This window comes from Oryza glaberrima, chromosome 2 (genome assembly GCF_000147395.1).
Source record: "Oryza glaberrima chromosome 2, OglaRS2, whole genome shotgun sequence".
Classification (NCBI taxonomy): Eukaryota; Viridiplantae; Streptophyta; class Magnoliopsida; order Poales; family Poaceae; genus Oryza; species Oryza glaberrima.
The window spans coordinates 31148335-31174449 of NC_068327.1; the positions used below are offsets into that span (position 1 = coordinate 31148335).

The 26115-nt window shown below is 41.6% G+C and overlaps 1 protein-coding gene across 2 annotated transcripts; it reads left to right on the top strand.

The window, feature by feature from the left end:
- Positions 1 to 213: 213 nt before the first annotated feature.
- On the top strand, positions 214 to 11790 carry LOC127762006 (uncharacterized). Of its 2 annotated transcripts, none has more exons than XM_052286345.1 (19): positions 214 to 1853; positions 3739 to 3824; positions 3903 to 4271; positions 4368 to 4451; positions 4556 to 4978; positions 5562 to 5628; positions 6430 to 6622; positions 6769 to 6872; positions 6979 to 7182; positions 7366 to 7619; positions 7703 to 7927; positions 8004 to 8225; positions 8301 to 8354; positions 8529 to 8594; positions 8688 to 8825; positions 9182 to 9235; positions 9541 to 9600; positions 10201 to 10563; positions 10638 to 11790. In XM_052286345.1, exons 1-19 carry the CDS (start codon positions 530 to 532, stop codon positions 10803 to 10805), a joined length of 4458 nt encoding a protein of 1485 aa, XP_052142305.1. In that variant the 5' UTR covers positions 214 to 529; the 3' UTR covers positions 10806 to 11790. The 2 variants fall into 2 exon arrangements, with proteins under 2 accessions (XP_052142305.1, XP_052142307.1); XM_052286347.1 differs by having other exon boundaries at positions 6982 to 7182.
- The last annotated feature ends 14325 nt before the right edge of the window (positions 11791 to 26115 follow it).

Below are 26115 nucleotides of genomic sequence, written 5' to 3' on the forward strand. Positions count from 1 at the left end.
CATTACCGCAACGTATTTATTACTGTTTTTAAACCAAATATCACCACAATGTAAATTTCATTTTACTTGCACCGCACTCTATTTCGAAGTTACTTCGATACCTCACGTTATTGCTAGCGTGAAGAGGACGGTGAGTAAAGGTGCCTGCCGGTAGTAGTAGTATAACAAACCCAACGAGAAGAGCAGCAGAGCATATGCTGCGTGCCTCCCGTGCAAAACCGAACCCGTGTCCTGACGCCGCGAGCCTCTCCCAGCCCCGCCCCTCTCTCCCATCGGATCCGAGCGAGACTGACGCGGAAAAATCGGGCCGGAAAGGAGTCGAAGGAAGAACAGACGCGAAGGGGGGGGAAGGAGACACACTCTTCAATACTCGGGCTCGCGGAACGAAACCCTAGCGCCCTAGTCCTAGCCCTAGCTCCGCCCCCCGGTCCTCCGCCGCCGTCCCTCCTCGCCGGAGGCCCTACCCCCGACCCCCGCCGTGTTCCGCGAGGGCCTCGGCGGCGATGCCCCCTTCCCTGGCTGAGGCTTTATGAGCGGCGGCCGCCGCGGGGAGATGGCCCGCGCCGAGGGCTTGCCGGAGGGGGCCGCCCCGGGCGTCGGGGTGGACCTGTACGCGCAGGCCAGGAAGGCCCTGTCGGTGCGGACGCCGTTCGAGGGCGAGGGGACGGCGCCTAGGGTTCCCACGCTGCCCGCGCGGCTCGTGAACTGGTCGGGGCAGAGCGACGCGCGGAAGAAGCACAAGAAGATTCAGCCCCAGGACGTGGCTGATGTGGAGCTCCCGCCGCAGCCAGCCACGGAGCCCTCTGCGAAAACTGGCGTGTGGGAGCAGTTCGAGGCGTATTTCCGGCCGGTGAATTTGGATGATATTGATATGTTAATGCCAAAGTTTCCGTTCGGCTATGGCAGGCTCGATTCGTGCATCCTCATACCATTTGTGGGCAGTGGCAAGGAATTGATGGACACAGCTGAGACATTTGATGTGGCTGTGGCTGAAACAAGCTCGTACTTGGGTCTGGGTGGTGAAGAAAGAGTCAGTAACAAGGAGCATAGCGAACGGAGTGAGCGAAGTGAGCAAAGTGTTGAGCAAGGCATACATGAGGTGGTTGTGCGACAGTTCGTTGGTAACAAGGAACGCGGTGAGCAGAGTGTAGAGCAGGGCATACATGAGGTGGTTGTGCAGCAGGAGAATTGGCCATTGGAAGTGGAGCAAGCTACTAGCAGTGCTGGCATTGTATCATCAAAATGTGAAGAAGAGGGAGAATCATCACTGAATTGGTTGCTAGGATCGAAGGAACGGTTTGTGCTCACTTCAGAACGGCCCAACAAGAAGAGGAAGCTTTTAGGTGTGGATGCAGGGTTAGAGCAGCTTGTTCTGCTACCGCGCTCGGGAGCTGAGGCTAGTTCTGTATGTGATGTTTGTTGTTTGGGGGAGAGTAGTACGGTGTCCAATAGCATGCTCAATTGCAACCGCTGTAAGGTAACTGTGCACCAGAAGTGTTATGGTTTGCATGTTGTGCCTGATGGCCAGTGGTTGTGCACTTGGTGTAAGGATTTGGAGTCACTGCAGTCGTTGAAGAAAGATGCGGACAACACCTTGTCGATGCCTTGTGTTCTATGCCCAAAAGAGAAAGGCGCTCTAAAACCTGTCAAAGGGGAGCCTGGTCAAACAGCGCATTGGGGGAACCTTAAATTTGTGCACTTGTTTTGTAGCCTTTGGACACCGGGAGCTCTTGTGGAAGACATGGAATCAATGGAACCTGTTACTAATGTTGGAAGTGTCCAGGAGAATCAGTGGAAATTGGTGTGCAGCATTTGCAAGGTTAAGCATGGTGTATGTGTCCGATGTAGTCATGGTATGTATTTTCCCCTATGTCTCCATTTTACTATTTTAGTTAGATGAACTATATGTATATATACATTTAAGTTATTTAGAATCAGTGTTTTGCAGATAATTTTTCTTGCACACTTCCATTTTGTACCACCGCATAGAATTCCCCTGCATCATGCTTCTACTGCGGTCTCGAGTTTCTTAGACCGAGTCATTGCTTTTTTTTTTTTTCCTTTCTTCAATGTGGGCCTTCAAAAGCAACCTTTAAATTTGCCTTTGAACTGGAAGATATGTAGCAACTTTATCGGTCTATTCAATGAAAAACCGCAAATATGCTGTCACTCAGGTTTACCTGAGGAGGTAATTCTAAATCAGGTGTTGCACGGTAGCACAAAATTCTTGCTAAAATAGCTGGGCAGTATGGTGTGTTTGGTTCCTTGGCTACCCTTGCTAATGCACAATGAAATCATTGCTAGGAGAGGAGAGCTGAATTGTCTTTTCATCAAAAAATGGGGAACACTGACTTGTGTGTCCATTACCAAACCAAGCAAGGCAACCCAGTTTCCTTGTCCACTGACCTTGCTAGATAAGGATGAGCAAAGCTACCAAACATGCCATTTATCTCATTTCTGGTGATAACTTTCCAAAGGAAGTAATCCTCATCTGAATGGATGACTTTGCTCAACTCATTAACACAACGTAGTTTGTGGCAGAAGTATTGCTACACCATACAATGATGGAATATTGCTGGCAAAGATAATTCTATGTTTGGCATGCGGGAATTTGGTAGAATGGTACTTTTTCATGCAATAAATAATGGGTTTACATTGTTACCTTTGTTGGCTTTATTTAAATATTTTTCGTATATATAGTAAAAAGAAATGTGTATACAGATATCCATTTTAGTTCTCTACATGCCAGGTTATCTTGTAAGTTGTAACTGCATTTTACATGACACAGCATATCAAAATGATAACTGGGTTCTAGTCCAACCAGTTACTATGCTGCTGTTAATGATGGATAACTGCATATTAGTTAGTTATACCTATACCCTTGTATAACTTTTTTGCAATTAATAACTGAACCAACTTTTGGGGCCACACACATTTTGTGGCTGGTTCACTGAAAAACTGTCCGCTTTGGCCAGGGTTTTACTTGTTCAAGTCAGGCTAACTGCTTGAATGATCCAACAGCGTACCAGACTGGCTGGGATCTGGTCCCTTTTTTTCCTTTTTGGACTGCCAGGCCGGTCTGGTTCTGATAAGTGTGGTTTACATTATGTATTTTTTGCGAACAGATACATAAAACCATACATTTCTCAATGTATGCGAACATCCATAATATCCATTTTTGAAGAGAAATTGGAAAACGCCATCGTAAAGATATGCAAATAGCAAAATACCATCACATGTGAGAATGACACATAGGGCATGGGCCTATTTATATTATTGCCACATATGATAATATTTTCCAACTCTCTGATTTTTGTGATGGTGCCAAGTATTTGACCCTTTGTCAAAAAACATTGCAGGAAGCATAATATGCTTTTAATCATAATTTCACCCTTAATTGACTTATGCCATATCCACAGACTTCAAAAAAAGGCTGCTAAGAACAATGTAATAAGTAATACTGAGAACCCAGGCTTTAAAGTTTAGTTCACAATATAATTACAAAATTATGTATTTTAAGACACTAAGTACATATGAGTTGACATATTAAGTCTTAGCTGTGAAGATGGAGTAAGCAGTGAATTATATATTAAACTATTGTTCATATATAATATTTTGTAGGATAGAAGCATTCTATGATTTGAATTATCTTTGATATTTTCTGTCAGTTTTGGTGGCACTTAAAACTAGCATCACATTTTATTAAGTCCTTTAACTAGTTATCCATGTGGTTTTCAGGAACATGCCGAACACCTTTTCATCCTATATGTGCACGAGAGTCCAAGCATCAAATGGAGATATGGGGAAAATTTGGGCATCCTAATGTGAGATCATTTTCTTCAGGTGTTTGCCATTAGCCTTATTTAGGTCGCTGTTGTTCAACTTGTTTGTTTTCCATGTAGGTCGAGCTGAGAGCATTTTGCTCAAAGCATTCTACTATTGGATATGCCAATTCTCTAGAGAGAAGTAACTGTGCATCTCACCAGAGTCCTACAGAAGCAAGGCTAAAAGATGCAAACCTTATCACTGGAAAGGTACCAAAACTAAGATTCACGCGCAAGAACAAGGATAAATTCATGAACTATGAAGCCACTAGCTTTAACTCTAGTAACCTTATCAAAGTAGAGACCATAGAGCAAGCCTCTTTACCCCACACTGTTAGAAGTTCAGATTCCCTAGCAATCCAAGGGATGGAAGTGGATACTAACAATCTCTCGGTTGGTGGGAACCTTATGAGAAACTCTGCTGATGTTGCTCTTGTTCTTAGAAAGGTAATTTCTACTCCGGCAAAGCTCAGTTAGGACTCTGATATTTACTACGTAACCCATGCCAAGGAAAGAAACATTAATTTCTGTACTGTATTTTAGCTAATTGATCAAGGAAAGGTTAGTGTTGGTGATGTAGCATCTGAAGTGGGTATTTCTTCAGAATCTTTGGAAGCTGCTCTTGTGGTACGTTCATACTATATGTTTACTATGCCAATTTGTTTATAAGCTACTTTGTCTTTTTTTTTTTGAGAGGATATAAACTACTTTGCTAATGATCTGTTTGTCAGGGTGAAACCACCACTTTTTCCCATGGTCTGAAGCTGAAAATTATCAAGTGGCTCCAAAATTCTGCACATATACCAGCTGCTCAGGCAAAGACTCTTAAAGGGGGCCCAATGGTGGTGCATGATAGCAAACCAGGCAGGTCTGAGGATACAAATAGTGTAAACATGAAGAATTCATTGGTTCCGGATGATGAGAAAGGAACAACAGCTTACTTGTCAGATTCTGCTGTGATGAAATCCTCATCAACAAGATCTAAAGATAATAACAAGATTATGAGGGATAACACAGCTGTATGTGCAACTGGAGTAACAACCCTTTTGCAGAATGGAATAAAAAAGATGGCTGAAGCAGGCGCTGAGCGTGAGTGTTCTTCCCCTGCTGAAGATTGTGCTAAAGGTACTCCAAAGGAAGAGCATGGAGGATTGGTAAGATTTATTACTTTTAATGATTCTGTACACATGCTCATACACGCATGCACGCACGCACATGTACCAATTTGGGAAGTGGAAGATCATTGCTACATTTATGGACAGCCAACTATTGTTTGCATGAATGATCAAATTATAATCTTATTACCTACAACTTGGCAATGAAAGTGTTCTCTACTGGCAGCGAATAACTGGCACAAGCATTTAAAGTAGTGAGTAGAGGCCACTTTCATTGTCAGTGTTGCAATCTATATTTTTCTGCCAGCTGTAAGGTGAGACTATAATTTGCTCATTCATGCAAACGATAGTTGGTCTGTAAATGTAGCAACGATTTTCCACTTCCCCAATTAGTCTCTCTTGTGTATGTGCGCGTGTTGGGTGCGTGTGCGCGTGCCTGACATGGAAACACTTGCATTCCATTTATACTGGTTACACAGCAATACTTGCCTTAATAATTTTATCGCTAAGTGTTCAACTAAAAAAATATTAAAAACAAACTGGTGAATTTATCATTATTTTATTATCTTAAGGAACTAAATCTTTCATCATAAATACTATCTGACTCCCATCCTTGTGACAGATATCGAACAACATCTCTGGCAATACACAATTTGGAACTTCCATGGCGATACCAAATGAAAATAAAGGTAAAATATGATGAAGTATCTCCTCTGCCTTTTCGTCTCTCTGTGTAATCGGTACAATTTCTGGACTGTAAAATACATTTTGATTGTTTGATGGCCTATCCTTTTGTTCTCTTTTGCATTAGTTACTGGAAGTTCAATTTACTGTTGGTAATTGTTCATCCACAATCAGAATTAGGAAAAAAAATTAAAATTCCACAAAGCCGCAAAAAACTTAAATAGCCTGAAAAGAGATTGCACAACATTTTCTCTGTAATGCTGCATCAGCTCTGAATGCTATTTGTAGTTGTGCTAGATTGACTGCTTTTATCAGAATGTAGTGCCTACTAACTTTGTGAATTTTCTTAGTTAGTTAGCTTACTTGGAATATTTATATGTTGATGGTTGTAAATTTGCAAGTGTTGATTTAACACTATTTATATGTTTATTGCTAACCATTTAAAATATTGCCACTCTTTAGTGGTTAGTTAAGAGTCAAGGTATGTGTGCTGTTATTATTATTGGTAATACTGAATTTGTTGACTTGTGAGATGTGATAGGGCTGGTCTGTTCCTCTATATCTATCTGTTTTGTCGCAGGCATTTAAGGGCCATAGTGTATGCCTTCTCAATTTCTTCTGTTTATGTTCTGGTTTATGGGCATTTACGGCTATTTGGATGTCTTCTCAATTTCGTCTCACTTGGATAGCTGTTGCTGCAATGCTATCTGGCAATGCATTTGCCCTTTCTTCAGATATCATTCCCTTTCTTCCATTATCCGGTCATTTGTTTGCCTTTTTTTAGTTCTTACAATATGTTATTACAGGTACATCTCCTGGAAAGAAAAGATATAACTTAACTGAGGCTGAACCTGGCTCGGAGCTGGAGGGTGTCTCTTCATTGAATCAATATTTTCCTCCAGGTGATAATGTAAAACATGAGTTAAACTCGGTTGAAAATGGTGTTGGGAATAACCATGATTGCAACGCAGATCATGTTCCTGGACAGCCCTTTTCCAAGTAAGACGAAAGAAATTTCAACCAATTGAATTATAGTTGTTCTTCTATGGTTTTACTTCCCTTCTTTGTTTAATGTGACCCCCTTCCTTATTTTCTTTTTCTGCATGCTCTCTGGAAGATCTTAACTGCTGTTTTGCTGTGTGCAGCTTCGATGATTCACACTATTATATCCATCCACTCATCAAGGAAAAGATGACTCAGCTTTGGGACAATACGTTCAAGCAAGATAAGCTGGCACCATGTCACCCTGGTAAAGTTTTAAGGACTTGTCCTAGCTAACTACTTAACGTATATTCATAATACAATTTTTTTTGCTATGATGTAATTAAATCTGTTTTCTGTCCAAATATCACCAGAAGATCCATTATGTTATCCTGATGAGAGAAGGCGTGTGGGTTCCTCGATAAAACTTACAGAAACAACAGATGTGATGGATCAAGTTTCAAGAGCAAAATCCTTGGGTATCCTTGAGCACTCACCTGATGATGAAGTAGAAGGGGAAATGCTGTACTTGCAAGCCAGGCTACTTGACACTGCTGCCTTTCTGAAGCACAGATATGGTAAAATATACTGTGGTTGTTTATTCTTTGTATTTTTTATGGAATAATCAAACTTTTTATGTTTCCTCTGCTGCTTGTTTACTTCTTCAATGGACCTTTGCTTGAACAGTGTACAATACTGTCTATATGATGAATTTATTGTTTCTTCAGTTTTCTGAACCACTTGGCTTCTTAATCTCGCAGAAGATTTAATAGCAAAGGTTGTCCAGAATCTCTCTCGTGAGTTGGATGCTTTCAGTAGGAGAAAATGGGATTTTATTTTTGTCAATCAGTTTCTCCGTGATGTTAGAGAAGCTAAGAAACGTGGGAGAAAAGAGAAGAGACATAAAGAAGCCCAGGCCATTCTGGCTGCAGCTGCAGCTGCAGTTGCGGCCTCCTCACGTAACTCAACTGTGAGAAAAGATGCCAATGATGATGTAGTACCTGCTAAGCAAGAGGTTTATTGTTGTACTTTGATTGGTCAATTAACAAATTCTTATTCTTGTATAGGCTATGTTTCTTATTTCTTTTGTACCTGTAGAATTCTCCAAAATTTGGCACTGGACCTCCAAACGTTGGCCAGCGGACTTCTTCAGTACTACGACTCAAGGATTTGTCAAAGCCACCCAACAACAAAATTTCACAAGATAATAACCGCAGCACTTTTCATATGCCAAATTATTCCAAAGAAAATGCACTATACTGTGATGTATGCATGCGAAGTGAGACTGTGTTGAACCGGATATTTGTCTGCTCCAGATGCAAGGTGTTTATTTGTATTTTATTGAATTCTGAAGTCTTATGGTACTCCCTTGTGTTACTAATTCTGACATGTTCAACAGGCTGCAGTCCACATAGATTGCTATAGAAATATTGAGAATATTTCTGGCCCCTGGAAGTGTGAACTTTGCGAAGATATTTCACCAGAAGACGCTTGTGTTGGTGATCAATCAGATTGCAATGGCACAAACCTGTCCTTAGTGCAGTGTGATCTGTGCCATGGCACATCAGGTGCATTTAGAAAGACTGCAGATGGACAGTGGATTCATGCTTTCTGTGCTGAGGTATTTAAATGAGTATTATATTTGGTTTTCATGTGACTCATTTTGTGATATCTAATATTTCTAATGCTTTCTTAGTGGTTGTTGGAGACCGAGTATGTGAGGGGACAAGATAGTCCAGTCAAAGGAATGGTAGTCTTCTATACCCAACATTACATTTATCCCTTTTTCAATTTTAGGAACTCATAGGATCGTCTCAACTGCGTTTATTGTTTGCACAATTAGAAGCTGAGGTTGTTTGTCAGTGTTGGCATATCATCTTATATTGCATCATCTTGATGCTTGGCTATTTGATGCATTTATCAGGAAAGTCTTGTAAAGGACAAAGATACTTGCTGTGTCTGCCTTCATACTGTTGGCGCATGTCTAAAGGTACATCATAATCTTTGCTCTTTCTTCTAGTTCAATGCATGATGAAACCAACCATTTGGAATCTTGATAAGTTTGTCTTTTTCTACCATTCAGTGCAATAATGGGGACTGCCAAACCACTTTTCATCCTTATTGTGCTAGACATGCTGGTTTCTACATGAACACAAAAGGATCTGGTGGTATTTTGCAACACAAGGCATATTGTAGCAAACACAGCATAGAGCAAAAGGAGGTGAGTGTATTAGTTTAACATAGAAACTGTTCTGGAATGATGAGCCTCTTCTTTCCTACCTAAGATCAGGATTCTCTACTAATGCTGCAGATAATCTTTCATTATGATAGGAAATGAACTTAGTCAATTGCCTTCTCATTTTAGCATTGTGACACTTAAACAAAAGAAAGGGGGGGGGGGGGGGGGTGGATGAGGGTTCATATAATCCTATATCCGGTTTGAAGGCTTTGGTTGCATATTCTCATTTTCCTTCCGATATAATCAGAAAGGGAGCATGTGATGCATGAGTAGATGGAAATCCTGTGTTGGTACAATTATTTTCTGTAATCTTATTTTGTTATTCGAAATTGATGCAGGCTGATATGCAACAGTATGGACTTGAGGAGTTCAACAACATGAAAAGAATGAGGGTTCGTATATATGATGCATTTCACTTTTCCTATTTAAAGAAATCTGTGATACAATATTTTTGTTCAGTTACTATCTAAGGTTTCTAACTTCCAGTGCATCAAATCCTGTGTTCCCTCACTTCCTCTTTCTTCTAGAGGCCCTGTTAATTTTTTTTTGTATTTCTATAAGTAATATTTGTTTTTGTATTTCTTTTTTGTACTTCAAACAATCCTTGAGGAAATGTCTGAAGGATGTCCATTCTCATTGAACATTGATTAAATGATCCCTCAATCCCTGATGAAATATTTACATTACAATTTTGCAGGTTGAGTTGGAAAAATTGCGACTCTTGTGCGAGAGGATAATTAAGAGAGAAAAGGTGAAGGTATGTGTGGCCCCTACTTATACTTTTTGCTTTGTTTCTTAAAATTGAACTATATGAGGAAGCTACTTTAAGCCCTGTTTGGAGAAACTACCTTTGACCTTGTGTTTTTTCCTCTTTGTGAATCACCTTTTGTTTCCTTCATATTAATAGGTGAAAATCATATTAATAGGTGAAAATCTTGCTTGAGTTACTCATTTAGTACTCCTTCCGTTTCATAATGTAAGACTTTCTAACATTGTTCATATTCATATAGATGTTAATGAATCTAGACACACATGTATATCTTGATTCATTAACATCTATATGAATGTGGTTAATGCTAGAAAGTCTTACATTATGAAACGGAGGAAGTATATATTATTTGCTAGAAAGTCAATTTTGAAGAGATATTTGGACGTGTTACTAGTATTTTATCATGAAAAAGAAAAGCCCAGATAAATACACCCTCAATTAACAAATCCATATGGTTTTGTGCACGTGAATGCTATTTCAACCATTAATCCACTAAAATCTACTGCTGAGTGTTGAGATTATTTTCTTTTTTATACATCAGATTTGTCTTGATATTTCCGTGTGTAAACCTTAAAATAATTTATGCAGCGTGAGAGGGTTCTATGTGATCATGACATACTTGCCAAAACGAAGGATACTCTTGTTTTCTCCTACCTTACACATGGAGCAAGTTCAGAATCTGCCACTACTGTTAACAACAAATCATACAGTGGAACCATGCAAAGGTCTGATGATGTCACAGTGGACAGTACTATTTCTGGGAAAAAGGCGATCAGGTTTTCTCTGAATAACAGGGATGCTGAGATAAACACAGCTGATAGCTCAAGGACACTGATATCGTTCAAACGGAAGTTTAGTGAAAGGGGATCACTTGCTGGTAAGCAGCTCCCGCGAAGACCAGTTACCTCACAGAAATTGGAAGCTGGAGAAAAGAAGACGAAGGATAAGAAGGTTTGTACTTCTGTTTTCAGGTTTTTTACTTCTTTTCTGTACCTTGCTAATGTGTAGACCACATGGTTTTTCAGAATAGGGAAACATTTCAAAAGGAGCTTTTTATGACATCTGATCAAGCTTCTACACAGAACCAACGTCTTCCGAAGGGGTATGCATATGTTCCTCGTGACTCTCTTTCTAAAGACAAGTTGCGGAATCGAAATACACAGGCCCATGAACCACAAGAGCCTGGTGGATAGGAGCAGCTGAGATCAAGATGATTAATCTTGTCTCAAGAAAGGCCAGAAGACGTTTGTTTCCTTGGTCTTCACAGCCAGAAAGTACAAGCGTCAAGTGGGGCTGGCCAGTCTTTTGCTGCTACAAAGGGTTCCAAGCAAACGATGATCCAATTGGGCTGAAGTTGTAGAACGGTGCAAACTGAGTTAATGTGAACGAGAGAACGAAACAGATGAATGTATGGTGTGGGATCTTTACCAGAAATCTTGCTCCGCCTCAGGTCGCTCGGGTGAACGGCAACATGGGTGGATTTACCTGTTTGAGGATATACAAAGATGCCTTTCTCGCCTGTACATATAAATTCTCTGTAATTTCTTTGTACATTCTTGCCTTTGCGTGTGATAGTTTAGCGTTGCAGAAGTGATAGTTTAGCTTTGCAGAAGACAAAAAAAGAAATAACCACTCTTTGTTGGGATTACAAGAAAAGAAATGGTCCATTGGTGCGAGTCAGGGCCACCGCGGGGCTGATAATCGCTCAAGGGATTGGAGACAGGCAATTGGTAATGGCTAATGAGGTCTGATTCATTGCTGCCTGTTGGGATGGAGACGGCGAAAGCAGTTGAAATGGAACTGTTGGTTTACAGCAGCCATTTTAATGGTGAAGTGGTGATAGCTGGTATAGTTTTAGATACAGCAGTACAGTCTGACCCTGTTCTTTTTTATGTTGATTGGTTGCGGGTGACTTGCTCGGAGCTTGTTAACAACCATTTAATATTTCAGCAAACAAGAGGTTTTTGTTTTAATGACTAGTAATAACTTAGTCTGGTGTGGTAGTCAGTTTTTTATATGTTAGATGCAGATAATTTTTTGGTCTGAGACAGGTGTTTTCCTCTTGCCGTCCAGATTTGTAACTTGGGTTAATAATCTTTCCTGCCATTGGGAGCCACACAGACGATGTAAAAAAACATTTTCTAAAGATTTTAGTGGTACTTATGTTCATTTGTTGTATGCTTGGACCGGACCCCAAGTACCTGGTGTATATTTCCAAATATTGATTTGTCATTAATTGTACGCATTTGCATTTTTGTTTTTTAGTCGTCGGAAAGCTGAGCTTAAGGCTGCCGATATAGTAAACCCGTTGTATGACGTACTGCACGTAATAATGCTGCTGTCCAGTACTCATGTTACTGTATTGCAATATTGGTATGCGTTCAGTATTGCGTTTGCTTATGTCACCCACTCCAATTTCGGTACGCCAGTGTCCTGCCTACTTGTCATAGGCTTGTTTAGACTCAATTTTTTCTTCGAACTTCTAATTTTTCCGTCACGTCAAATGTTTGGATATATATATAAAGCACTAAATATAGACGAACAAAACTAATCACACAGTTTGCATGTAAATCGTGAGATGAATCTTTTGAGCCTAATTACGCTATGATTTGATAATGTGATGCTATAGTAAACATTTGTTAATGACGGATTAATTAGGCTTAATAGATTCGTCTCGCAATTTACAGGCGGAATCTGTAATTTGTTTTGTTATTAGTTTACGTTTAATATTTCAAATGTGTGTCCGTATACTTAAAACAATTTTGGCACACGAACTAAACACATACTGATGTACTACATGAGGGTTCATACAAGATTTAACTTGTAAATTTTTGGGGATTTAACTCGAATGATTTAGCTGGTCATTACTACTACCTCCGTCTCAATTTAAGTGCAATTATAGATTTTTATGTTCGTTATTTCAAAAATTTATAAGCAAACTTTTTTAAAAAATAGTCGCACCTAAAGTACTATTTATATTTTATCATCTGATAATAATAAAAATATCAATCATAATTTCTTTAAATAAAATATATGGTCAAACGTTAAACATAACCAAGACAAACCTATACTCTTTTTTGGATGAATGTAGGGCTATAATTTGCGGCCGTTCTTTAAATTTTTAGAGTCATCGTAGCAATAACAGTTTTTTTCCTCTACGGCGTTGATGTTTAGACGCGTCCCAGCAGATATGGGCACGTCGCAAAAATCACTGTCATAGGACCTTACACTTGCTTTTTAGAGTACAGTTCCCTTTCCCGATGTGTACCTTGTCCCCTTATATACAGAATACAGTACTGCTACTACTATTTCTCCCTCGATTAACCGTTCTTCCACGGTTAATTATCACTTGGATGGTACCACCGATTAGTACATGCTCGAGAAACGCAATGCACAGTAACATGTAAGCATGATACGCTCGTAGTCATAGAGCATTCAGGTGGTGTTTAAAATAGATTAAGACGAAGACAAAGTCAGTGTATACAAAATAAGAAAACTATTTGCACATAATTAATTGAGTTTTATTTATTAAAACATGTAAAAAAATATTTGATATTTTAAAGTAACTTCTATATAGAAAGAAGCATACCGTTTAACCGTTTAAAAATGTGCTAATGAAAATCATGAAAAAAAAATTATATTTTAATAGAAAATAAATGGGGAGAGATATATTGATAAATAAGAATTAGATGCTCCTCTACTATTGTTGACAGGTGATACCCGTAGACCTATTATGAGGGTATCAGGGTACGCTGGAGTAGGATCTACACAATACGACATCAAACACACAGAATACAAAGATTATACTGGTTCAGACCTCTCGTAAGGTGATAGGCTTAATCCAGTTTATATGAGATTATGAAGAAAACCACAGAAATTAAGAGAACAATAGAACCGACGAGTACCGATTAGACCTTTGTCGAGATTAAGTCGATGAGATTAACCGGCGGCTTGGCTCCGAGTCCTCCGAATTGATTCTGCTATGCCCGGTGGTGAGATTATGATTCGATGATCCCGTATCCCTGAGGGCTTTGTATTTATACCCCTAAGTGTCTTGGCCTTCAAATAGAACTTGGAGAATACCTTACGCGTACGAGATCACAGAGTCCGCAACTCCTCCGAATATGACTATAACACCTTATATTTGGAAAGACAGTTTTCTTGTATATTTGTTGAATTCCTTAGGATTAAGATAACTTTCCCTTATACTTGAGGGTATATCATATCTGTACACTGCACAACCCCAAGGATACTGAGGTATGTCTTATTCATACCCTGATAATAATCATTGTGAAACTAGTAAAAAAGTAGCACTGAGTAATATGTTTGCTGATTACACAAATATGAACAAATAAATAAAGCTATTTACAGAGTCGACAGAAAAGAACTACTTCCTCCGTCCCCGAAAAAACCCAATTCTAAATTTGAACCAGGTTCAAATCTAGAATTGTGTTTGTTTTTGGACTGAGGGAGTAGGTTGGAATCATCTGGCTCGTAGTCGTAGGAGGGTGAGGACTAACCAACATTTTATTGATAGGCTTCACGTTAATTTCTCTACTCTGTTCAGCCTTGCTGTACAGATCAGTACCCGTGCAGGGGCGTGAAAAACCGCCGCGAGATATACTAGCAGGCAATAAACAGAGCCACAATGTCAGCTAGCGAAGGCAACGACGGCTCGTTGCAGGCTTGCAGCCATCCGGCCACGACACGACAGTATACGGCACGAAGCCGAGCCGACCAGCAAAAATATCGATCGGGACGAATGAGCATCCGTGATACGGTGGTAGTACTGTGACAGGCCATGTCGGTGTGGTGCGCGGCGCACGCGATGCGACCCCCCAACTCCAACTTGACCGACCCTTCGAAAAGCCACCACCGCCGCATCTCCAACCGATCGACCGAATCCTGTTGTTGCAGCCGCGCGAGGCGCCGTCTTTTGCAGGGAAAATCGCACACACACACACACACGCACTGATATCTCCAGGCTTCTCTGCTTCTAGACGGTCGCGTCGACTCCTGTTTTTCTGTCCCTTTTCGCCGGGGAGATTTCGAGCCGCCCGTCTCACGGGAGCCTCTCTTCTCCTCTCCTCTTGCATTGCATATTTGCCTGTACGGCCCTACGTTGCGTCTCGTCGTTCCCTACCACCACTGGGTCAAAAGCGCAACAAAAGGCCAGTACCCTCATTCAGGCAGCTTGGGTCGGCATCTACTAGCTTGGACCAATGAACAGTGCTGATTGCTGACCAATCATCCAGCGAATTGTTGCTTTTGGAAAAAGAACCAGAAGGAGGAGGAGGAATATTTGCTCCTGTACATGTGCTATCTCCCTCGACGATGTACGTGCCAGGAGCAGGGCGGCGAGGGAGAGCGATTCGATCCGCGAGTGGCTCGGGCTCGGCGTGTGGCTGGGCTCCGATACCCCACGTTGCTTTCACCTCCAAAGCGCGGATTATTCGGTGCCCTGCTGCTGCATGCGGTTGTTCGATTGATCGATCGATCTGCTTCGATCGTTCTGATGATCCTGCAGGGTCTCGGTGACCACGACATTGCGATCATTGCAATCTAGTTGTTGTTGTTGTTGTGCGGTTCGAGATGATGGATGGGACGGGAGCCGTGCCGTGCACCGGGGGGAAGTGGAGATCGATCGAAGCCGGTAGCTTAGCTTTCTTTCGCTTGCAAGCTAGTATAGCACGCAGGAGAGGAAGAGAAGAGAAAAGAAGAGGATGGAGATAGATGCCCACGCGCTAGCTCGAGATTTTCTTGTTGACCGCTTGACCCCGGCCATCCTCGAATGGCCCGGCACTTTCTGCCGGCTTTGTGTTTTGCATGGAGTTTGCTGCTTTACTCGTACGGCACTTTGCTTTGTGCGCTTGGCGCCTAATCATGAGCGTATCGATCTTATTGCGGTCCCCTGGAGTTAATCACGCCAGTTGTGCTAATCCAAGTGTGTCTTGATCTCTCCTCGCTTTGTTAGTTGTAGGATAATTAACAATAACTACTAAAATGAACTGGAGTTTCTAGCTAGGATATCATGTACGTCCTGATTGGTTACTCTAAAGGGTAGCTAGCTGAAGGGGACGAAGTTGATTGCAGGCCCTTCCCACTTACCATGGTAGGTCACTTTTTTTTTTCATGTGTGGTGATCGAGCGAGCCAAACAAGTACCAAAGCAGGTGTACTCCGTCACCTCGTGACAAACTCGCAAAGCTCCATTTTGTGCACTTTTCCTTTACGAAATTATTATTATACACTATCTTGTGAGCACTGATAAAAAGTCGATCGAGCATCGTACTATCGATCACCAACGTACAGCGGATATCTGCTCGCAATGCCATCGCCATCCTCCTCCTTTGTTAGTTTAGCTTTTTCTCCTTTTTTTTTCTTCGAAGAATTTAGTTGAGCCTTTCGTCGTTGTACCGACAAAGCCAACGTGGCAAGAGGCTGCGGGGCCGGCATGCACGGGCGAAATCGAATGATGGGTGCCTCCACGTCCACCGATCGACGCGTCTTGAGCGGTTGAGCCCCGTACGGCTTCCGCACCGCACAGGAGGGGATCGATCGATCGATCGCGCGTGCACTCCCGTTCCTATCAACGACAACGGGAGCCGGGCGGGAGCAAAGGCGAAACACCGTGTGGCGCCCGCCCCGGGAGCGGAGCGCGCACCACCACCACCACCACCTATACCTCGCTGTCAGCTTGCCAACGGAGAGAGGGGGCTCGCGCTCGCGACGGCCACACGCGCGATCCCGCGTCCATCCACCCATCCATCATCCACCACCCCACCGTGGTGCCGTGCCATCGCCTCCGCCTTATCGTCTCCGCGCGCGAGCGCGCGATCACGTTACGTAGTACTACGTCGCTCGCTCGCGTGGGGGCGGCTGCGGCGTTGCGTTGAGTCGCGGCGAGGCGTGGTGGAATCACGCAACCGTTCGGTACACCCATCGGGTGTTTCGCGGACGGGGGGAGCAGACGTTGGGTCTGTTTGGGGAGCTTCTAGCAGCTGCAGCTTCTTTTAGAATCTCCAGTTAACAGAAGCTCTCCCAAACAGTATAGTTTTTTTACCTAGATTATGAGAATATGTAGTTGTAGGATCTGGAAAATAAACTAGAAGCCAGAAGCGGAGTTTTCCAGTTTCTCCAGATTCTCACCAGCTAGTTTCTCAGCAGTTGTTTCTCAGAATCTTAAGCTCCCTAAACAGGCCCGTTCTCGTGGACCGTGGTGGTGGTGGGGGTAGGAGGATTACAATGGATGATGCCGCGCCAGATGCCGAGCGCAATAGGGCACGTATGCGGGGTGGCCACTGGACAGGTGAGATGGCTTGGTGGTGACGCGACCGTGGCCATGTTCGTGGGTCGGGTGGCGTTTGGCTGTTCGGGCGCACAACGGCCGGGTTTTTTCTCCCCTGTTGGTTTGCCCTTTTTTCTCGGGGGGCCTGCAGAGGTAGATAGACCCTAGATAGCTGTTTGTGAATAGCGAAAGTGGCAACAAAAGGAGAATAAAAGAGGATATGTATACAGTCTTGTGCTGGTGCATGTTTGATTTGCATGCTAATTTTAGTTATTGATGTAGTAGTAATATTGAGGCCAATTAATCAGGGTTGTATAGTGTACATAGCTTTGTGTGGGAAATCATTTATTTGAAGTAAAATGTACTCCCTCCATCAAAAAGTTTAAGATATATTTTATTTTCTGGTTTTTTAAATGAGATAAACATATTTGTAGTTTCTATGTGCTAGACTAAATTATCGACCAATACCTGAAAAGCTATCTTAATAGTCATTGGTTGCATGCGTATAATTTCTTTCGTTTTGTCACATGGTGTATGAGTTAATTTCTATTTAGTTTTTAGTGACAAAAGAAAAATGTCTTATGGCTGGTTTGGCAACTTGAGGAAAAATGATTGGAAGTTTAGATGAGGGAATTGATGGTGAGATTAACATGTGAATTTGATTTTTAGTCCCAATTTTATTTTTGATAGAGGTGGTGGGAATTGACAAGGAGTTTAGTTGGTGACTAGATTTTAAATGAAAATGGATGGCTGAGATTTATTTAGGCAACGTAAAGGAGAAATTTCCTATCAATTACTAGCCCCTACCCAAATATTAAAAAGGAGGGAGATCTTCCCTCAATTCCCTATCCCATCCCACGAAAACTCATTTGTCTCTCAACCAAATAGAATAGTTAATAACCTCATCCTTTTAAACTTCTAATCTCTCGTAAAAACTCACCCCAACCAAATACACCCTTAGACTTTTGGATGAAGGGATTACATAACTACAACCATTTTAACTAAACGATCGTAAAATTACAAATTTAAGGTATTTTATCACAAAACTATAGATTTAGTACCAAATTTATAATAAAGCTACAAATTTAATGTTGAGTATCATAAAAGTATAGATTTAATATCGAAGAAGTCATCAAAAAATTATAACCTTTATTAGAGTTTAAATTCATAACACTACATTTATGTTGGAGCTATAAATGGCGTAGTTTTGTGGTTAACTTGGTACTAAATTTATATTTTTATGATAATTTAGCTACTTAATGTATAGTTTTGTGATACAACACTTTAAATATGTAGTTTTATGATAGTTTGGTCGAAATATTTGTAGTGTGAATAAGCTATTTTTTCAAGAGGATGCCCCCTTGTTTTTACATGTCACGAAAACGCCATAAAAATTGAAAAAAAATTGATAGATATGTGATATATATCACTCTACAAATCTAAATTCGACCTATACAAGCAGGAAAAAAACAAATACGATTGTTGATAGTGCACATTGTTAAATTCACCGTGGGTTTTTGTGTAGCATACTCTTACATGCCCACCATGAAGATCCAACATTAGCATCTATAGCATGAGTCGACAAGAGAAGTCCATACTCATATTGGAAGATATACTTTCAATTTTTCTTTTTTTACAAAAGTATACTTTTTTAAAGAGAAACGTATATACTAGTACTAAACTTGCTGTTATCACCAATCATATATTCGAAGTTTTGCCATCAAAACCACAGTTAGCCGTGGTTTTACAGTAAGCATGCAAGGCGTGCATGCATGACTTCTTGTATTTTAATCGATTGCTTCATTACTTATCTTCTAAAGTTGATACCAGTAAAAAAAGGTACACGTTACTTTTGTAGCTAAAGGTTAGTTTAACATATATAGACCAGTATCCTCATGAAAGGGAGCTGATACGAAAGCCATGTATTGCATTATAAAGTTTATGTTCTGAAAAGGGGCCAACTAAAAAAAAACAATCAACACGTTTGCATCGATGACCTATAATTTATCATGTTAACTTTAGAAAAAGAAATATGTACGCAGTATATTGTGATGGTCTAGACTATATAGCATTATAAATTAATTACTGAATAAATTATAGTCTGGACCACTTATATTTTTCAAGTTTTTTATTTTGAACCACCATTTATACCATATTTTCACTTTAAACTAGTAATTTTATCTTTGTTGTGATTTTGTTAACAGTGAAATTTGGTAATCGGTAACGACGTCATCGGGTTAGAATCATTATCGGCTGCAGCATCTCGGAATCAGCCGATGGGAGTTATCAAGTCGCCAATAGTCGGATTCCTGCTATATTCGGTTAAGGAAATCAATCTACTAAAGGAAGCTTATCCCTAAGTGACCGAGTTTAAAGAGGATGCGGCATGACGGTTTATCTATTAATTAGGAATAGTTTGTTAGTTTCCTTTTTTCTTTAGGAAAGTGTATTTAGTGTCCGATAAGGATTTTATATTTTCCTTTTATCTTTAGGTTAGTTTCTTTCTTGTCCAACAAGGACTTGTATCAACCCATGGGTATAAATATGTACACCCGGGGTCTATGTAATCTATCTCCACGATCAATATAATTCGGCGCATCGCCACCCCTTTTACCTTTTCTACTTTATTTTATCGTCCGGCGGGACTTGGCACCTGACGTGGGGCTGCATCGGTGTTCGATCTCCGGCGAAGGGGTAAGTCCAATGTTTCGCCGGTCCGGGCAATTGTATCGTCTACGTCGACGTCGTTCAAGGCTGCATTAGTACATTCGACCTCTTGGATTGCTCTGATTTGGATGATATATTTGCCTACCTATTTATCATATGTCTCTGTTAATCTAGTCTTAACATATCAATTTACCTCTATCGGCTGCTTCTCGCTTTAGGGTTTCTGCCGGTATCGGCTAAATCGTGTTGCTAGATTAGATTAGCTTAGATATCTACCACCCTAAAAATCAGTTAACGGCAGTTAACGGCTTGATTGTCTAGATATTATGTTTCTTTTCATACTTAGTGCTGCATCAGTTAAGTTTGATCTACTAAGTCGTGTTTAGAACCATAATCTCTAGCTTGCTTCTTGATTGCCAATGAGGGTTTCATCGGGGTTTCAGCCGATGAGTTATGTGGACGTTGCATCGGCTTACAAGGATTGCATACATATTGGATTTAGTCGATCGTAACAAAGGTTTCATTTTTTTAATCCAATCTTGTGGATTTTATGACATTGGACCTCCAGCCGATGTATGCTTTAACCTTCGGATCAATGCTTATTCTATCATATTGTATTGATAGCCGATTGGTTTATACCGGATTATATTATTGTCGTATTTTATTATCATCAGCCGATTGCCTTTATATCATTATCTACATTTGACATATAGCCGATTGCTTAAACCCTATCGCTATCGGCTGGTATCGGCATCGGCTATTATCGGCTATCGGCTGGAACTACTCCATCGGCTTGTCAGCCGATTGGCTATTTTGATATACTATTTGCATATCTTGTCAGTTGCAGGATCAAACTGACTGGCACGCTCGCATCTCATCATATTTGGACCCGCACTGGAGCTAAGCAGATCTCCCAGGCTGCAGGCCCAGTTTATTTGCAAGGAGGTGTCTTTCCAAATTATCGGCCTTTGATCACTGATGCCCAGCCATCTATTCAGGCAGTTTCCCCCATCGCACCATCAGCTCAGCTGACGGCGCCGGCATCGACTCCCTTACCTGCTCCGTCAGCATTGGCACTAGGCCAGCTGGTGAACTCTCGGTTGTTAATGAGAGAGCAACCACAGCATAGTGGGCAGGTTGCGAATCGGCTGACGCAAGATCAGGTTGCTGCCATGTTTCTGCCGCCTCAACCTGCTGTTGATCCAATACAACAGCAACCGATTCAACAGACACTCCCGATTTAGTAGGTTGTACAACCAATCCAGCAACAAGTTGTGCAACCAGTTTAGCAAACGTTACCAAGGCAACAGCCTCCGCGGCCGATTCAGCAGACGCCGTTAAGACAGCAAATCGGTCAGCCGATTCAGCACCAAGGCTCAATGAGCACATCGGCTGGGCTTGTGACGCCTGGTGGACAGCCTATACAACAATTTTTAAATCAAGTCGTCCCAGAACACTTGGTTCACCACGTACAGCCAGATGGCACAGTAATGCCTCAAGTTATTCCCGAGCATTTGGCACGTAATATTCAACCGATCCTTCATAATTACCAGGGGGGCAACTTGAATTATCAATATCAGTCTCCTTCCCCGCAAGCCCAATATCAGCCAGGGGGACTGGCTCAACCTCAGTTTGCATCTCAGTATGGTCAGTTCGAGCCCATGCAACAACAGTCACAGGGAACAGCTCAACAACGACCGTGGGCCAATGTGATTGCTGATGTAATGAGGGAACGGTTTGGGCTTAAACCAAAAGAGACTGGAAGCTTGTATCGGCAGCCTTACACTGAGTGGTTTGAGAGAGTTCCTCTCCCCAATCGGTTCAAAGTTCCGGACTTCTCCAAATTTTCGGGACAAGATTGTGTGTCAACTTATGAGCACATTAGCCGATTTTTAGCTCAGTGTGGTGAAGCATCGGCTGTGGACGCTCTGAGGGTTAGGTTGTTCCGGTTATCTTTATCTGGATCGGCTTTTACTTGGTTTTCTTCTCTGCCGTATGGGTCGATCAATAGTTGGGCCGATTTGGAGAAGCAATTCCACAGCTATTTCTACAGTGGGGTTCATGAGATGAAGTTATCTGACTTGACGGCGATTAAGCAGCGGCATGATGAACCTGTGCACGAGTATATTCAGAGATTCAGGGAGATGAGGAACAAATGCTTTAGCTTGAGTTTAACTGACGTTCAGTTAGCCGATCTGGCCTTTCAGGATATGATTGCTCCGATTAGGGAGAAATTCTCGTCTGAAGACTTTGATAGCTTGTCACATCTGATACAAAAGGTAACCTTGCACGAGCATAGGTCTGCGGAGGCTAGAAAAAGCTCTAAGAAGGTTAATCATGTTTGTCCTTACATGTATGGGTCGGATGACGATGAGGATGATTCTAAAATAGCTGCAGCCGAATGGGTGAGAAGTAAAAAGGTCATATCGTGCCAATGGGTAAAGAGTTCTGGAAAGGAAGAGAAGTATGATTTTGATATTACTAAAGCTGACAAGATTTTTGATCTGCTACTCCGAGAGAAGCAAATTCAACTCCCTGTTGGTCATACGATTCCATCGGCTGAGGAATTAGGCAAAAAGAGATATTGCAAATGGCATAATTCTGGGTCCCATTCTACTAACGATTGCAAGGTTTTTAGACAACAGATTCAGGTGGCCATTGAGGGAGGCAAGATTAAGTTTGATGATTCCAAAAAGCCGATGAGGGTCGATGGTAACCCATTTCCCGTTAACATGGTACACACAACTGACCGAACAGCTGATACGGGGCGCATGAGGGATTATCAAGTAAGTTCGGCTAGAATTATAAACAAATATCAAAGAAAATACGACAAGCAACAGGAAAGGCATCATGAAGAAGATAATGGTGGCTTTGATCCTTATTGGGGCTGTGAGTTCTTTAGGTTCTGTTGGAATGAAGGTATGAGACTACCATCTATCGAGGATTGTCCTGGATGCAGTGATGTTGTAGGGGGTTCAAGCCGATTGTACGATAGAGGCAATCGGCCAAAACAGACAAGAGTACATGTTCATCAAAGATTGGGCCCAGTAAACCAACGTGGTGATTCGGAAGATGATGAAAATAGGAAGACTCAATGGTGTCCTTCTGGTATTTTTACGAAGAATCAGAAAAGAAGGGTTCAAAGATTGAGGAGTAGGGAACGCTTCCAGGAGGTCGAGCAAGAAATTGATCATCGGCTGAAGAAAGCAAAACCGAGGCAGGAGTGGCGTGTTAAGAATCAGGCTCCTGTAGCCGATGATGTTGCAGCCGATGAGGCAAAGAGGTTGGCAAAAGGAAAGAGTATTGTGATGGCACCAGTTAACATGGTTTTTACCTTGCCAGCCGAATTCGGGATTGATCAAGCCGATGTCGACGAGGTGGAAGAGGAATCAGCTAAGTTGGTTCTATCACCAGAACAGGCGGTGTTCGAGAAGCCTGAGGGGACAGAGAATCAGCATCTTAAACCATTGTATATAAATGACTATGTCAATGGGAAGCTGATGTCTAAAATGATGGTTGATGGTGGGGCCGCGGTAAATTTGATGCCTTATGCTACGTTTAGGAAGTTGGGTAGAAATGCCGAGGATCTCATCAAGACAAATATGGTGCTCAAGGACTTTGGTGGCAATCCATCGGAAACCAAAGGTGTTCTAAATGTGGAGCTGACAGTCGGCAGTAAGACTATTCCTACCACGTTTTTTTGTCATCGATGGGAAGGGTTCTTACAGCTAGTTGCTTGGAACGGATTGGATTCACGCCAATTGTTGTATTCCTTCAACTATGCATCAATGCTTGATTCAGTGGCAAGGCGACAAAATAGAGATCGTACCAGCCGACATGTCAGTTAATGTTGCCAGTGCCGATTTAGCTTTTTGGGAGATGGATGGCCTTGATTGTTTATCTGGAAAAGTTTGGGATGGAGATTTTCTAAAAGTGTCCGATTCTGATATACAGCCAGTTGAAGATGGAGAACCCAAGCTATTATTTTAAGGGTGTCGTGGAGGGTTCAAATGTCTACACTAAGGATACGGTAGATGATCTCGATGACAAGCAAGGTCAAGGTTTTATATCGGCCGATGATTTGGAAGAAATAGATTAGGTCCAGGCGATCGGCCAAGGCCGACATTTATTAGTAAGAATTTGTATCCAGAATTTAGAACCAAGCTGATAGAGCTCTTAAAAGAGTTTAGAGATTGCTTCGCTTGGGAGTATTATGAGATGCCTGGACTCAGCCGATCAATTGTAGAACATCGGCTACCTATCAAACCAGGGGTTAGGCCGCACCAGCAGCCTCCGAGGAGATGCAAAGCCGATATGCTTGAACCTATCAAGGCTGAGATTAAGCGTTTATATGATGCTGGTTTTATTCGTCCTTGCCGATACGCTGAGTGGGTTTCTAGCATAGTTCCTGTCATCAAGAAGAACGGCAAGGTGAGGGTATGCATTGATTTTAGAGATCTGAATAAAGCTACACCGAAAGATGAATATCCAATGCCAGTAGCCGATCAGCTGGTTGATGCTGCGTCAGGGAACAAAATTTCGAGTTTTATGGATGGAAACGCAGGGTATAATCAAAGTTTTATGGCTGAAGAAGATATCCATAAGACAGATTTTAGATGTCCTGGTGCAATCGGCTTATTTGAATGGGTTGTTATGACTTTCGGCTTGAAGAGTGCTGGAGCTACATATCAACGGGCCATGAATTATATTTATCATGATCTAATCGGCTGGCTGGTTGAGGTCTATATTGATGATATGGTTGTTAAATCTAAGGAAATAAAAGACCACATAGCCGATTTAAGAAAAGTTTTTGAGAGGACCAGGAAATATGGCTTGAAGATGAATCTGACAAAGTGTGCTTTTGGTGTATCGGCTGGCCAGTTCTTGAGATTTCTTGTCCATGAGAGGGGAATTGAGATAACTCAGAGAAGTATCAATGCGATCAAAAAGATTAAGCCCCCGGGAAACAAGACCGAATTGCAGGAGATGATCGGCAAGATTAATTTTGTTCGAAGGTTTATTTCTAATTTGTCCGAAAAATTAGAACCTTTTACACCATTAATGAGATTGAAGGCCGATCAACAATTTACTTGGGGGGCAGAGCAGCAAAAGGCTTTGGATAATATTAAAGGATACCTAAGTTCCCCTCCTGTTTTGATTCCTCCACAGAAAGGGATACCTTTTAGATTGTATCTGTCGGCCGGTGAGAAGTCAATCGGCTCAGTCTTGATTCAGGAGTTGGATGGAAAAGAACGAGTTGTATTTTATCTCAGTCGTCGGCTCTTGGATGCAGAGACTAGATATTCTCCTGTGGAGAAGTTATGCTTGTGTTTATATTTTTCATGCACGAGGTTAAGGCATTATTTACTATCCAATGAATGTACTATTATATGCAAGGCCGACGTTGTTAGATACATGTTATCGGCTCCAATATTGAAAGGAAGGGTTGGAAAGTGGATATTTTCCTTAACTGAGTTTGATCTTCGGTATGAGTCACCGAAGGCGATTACGGGACAAGCTATAGCCGATTTTATTGTGGAACATCGTGATGATTCAATCGGCTCGGTTGAAATGGTGCCATGGACTTTATTCTTTGATGGATCGGTGTGTACTCATGGTTGTGGTATCGGCCTAGTTATAATTTCCCCTAGGGGGCATGTTTCAAGTTTGCTTATACTATTAAACCTTATGCGACTAATAATTAAGTTGAGTATGAAGCAGTGCTTAAAGGGTTGCAATTGCTCAAGGAAGTTGAAGCTGATGCTATTGAAATCATGGGGGATTCTTTGCTGGTAATCAGTCAATTGGCAGGGGACTATGAATGCAAGAATGATACATTAATGGTTTATAATGAGAAGTGCCAAGAACTGATGAAGAAATTTCGGCTGGTTACTTTAAAGCATGTATCTCGAGAACAAAATATTGAAGCTAATGATTTGGCCCAAGGGGCATCGGGGTATAAGCCGATGATCAAAGATGTTAAGGTTGAAATTGCAGCAATAACAGCCGATGATTGGAGGTATGATGTGCATCAATATTTACATAATCCATCTCAATCGGCTTCTAGGAAATTAAGATATAAGGCGTTGAAGTACACTCTATTGGATGATGAGCTTTATTATCGGACGATTGATGGAGTGTTACTTAAGTGTTTGAGTGCCGATCAGGCTAAAGTTGCAATCGGCGAAGTTCATGAAGGAATTTGTGGCACTCACCAATCGGCCCATAAGATGAAGTGGTTACTTCGGCGTGCAGTGTATTTTTGGCCGACAATGCTAGAGGATTGCTTCAGATATTATAAGGGGTGTCAAGATTGTCAGAAGTTTGGGGCAATTCAACGAGCGCCGGCGTCGGCTATGAATCCTATTATTAAACCGTGGCCATTCAGAGGTTGGGGAATTGATATGATCGGTATGATAAACCCACCATCAAGTAAAGGGCATAAGTTTATATTGGTGGCGACTGATTATTTCACCAAGTGGGCGGAGGCCATTTCTTTGAAGAAAGTTGATTCTGGGGATGCAATTCAATTTGTTCAAGAACATATAA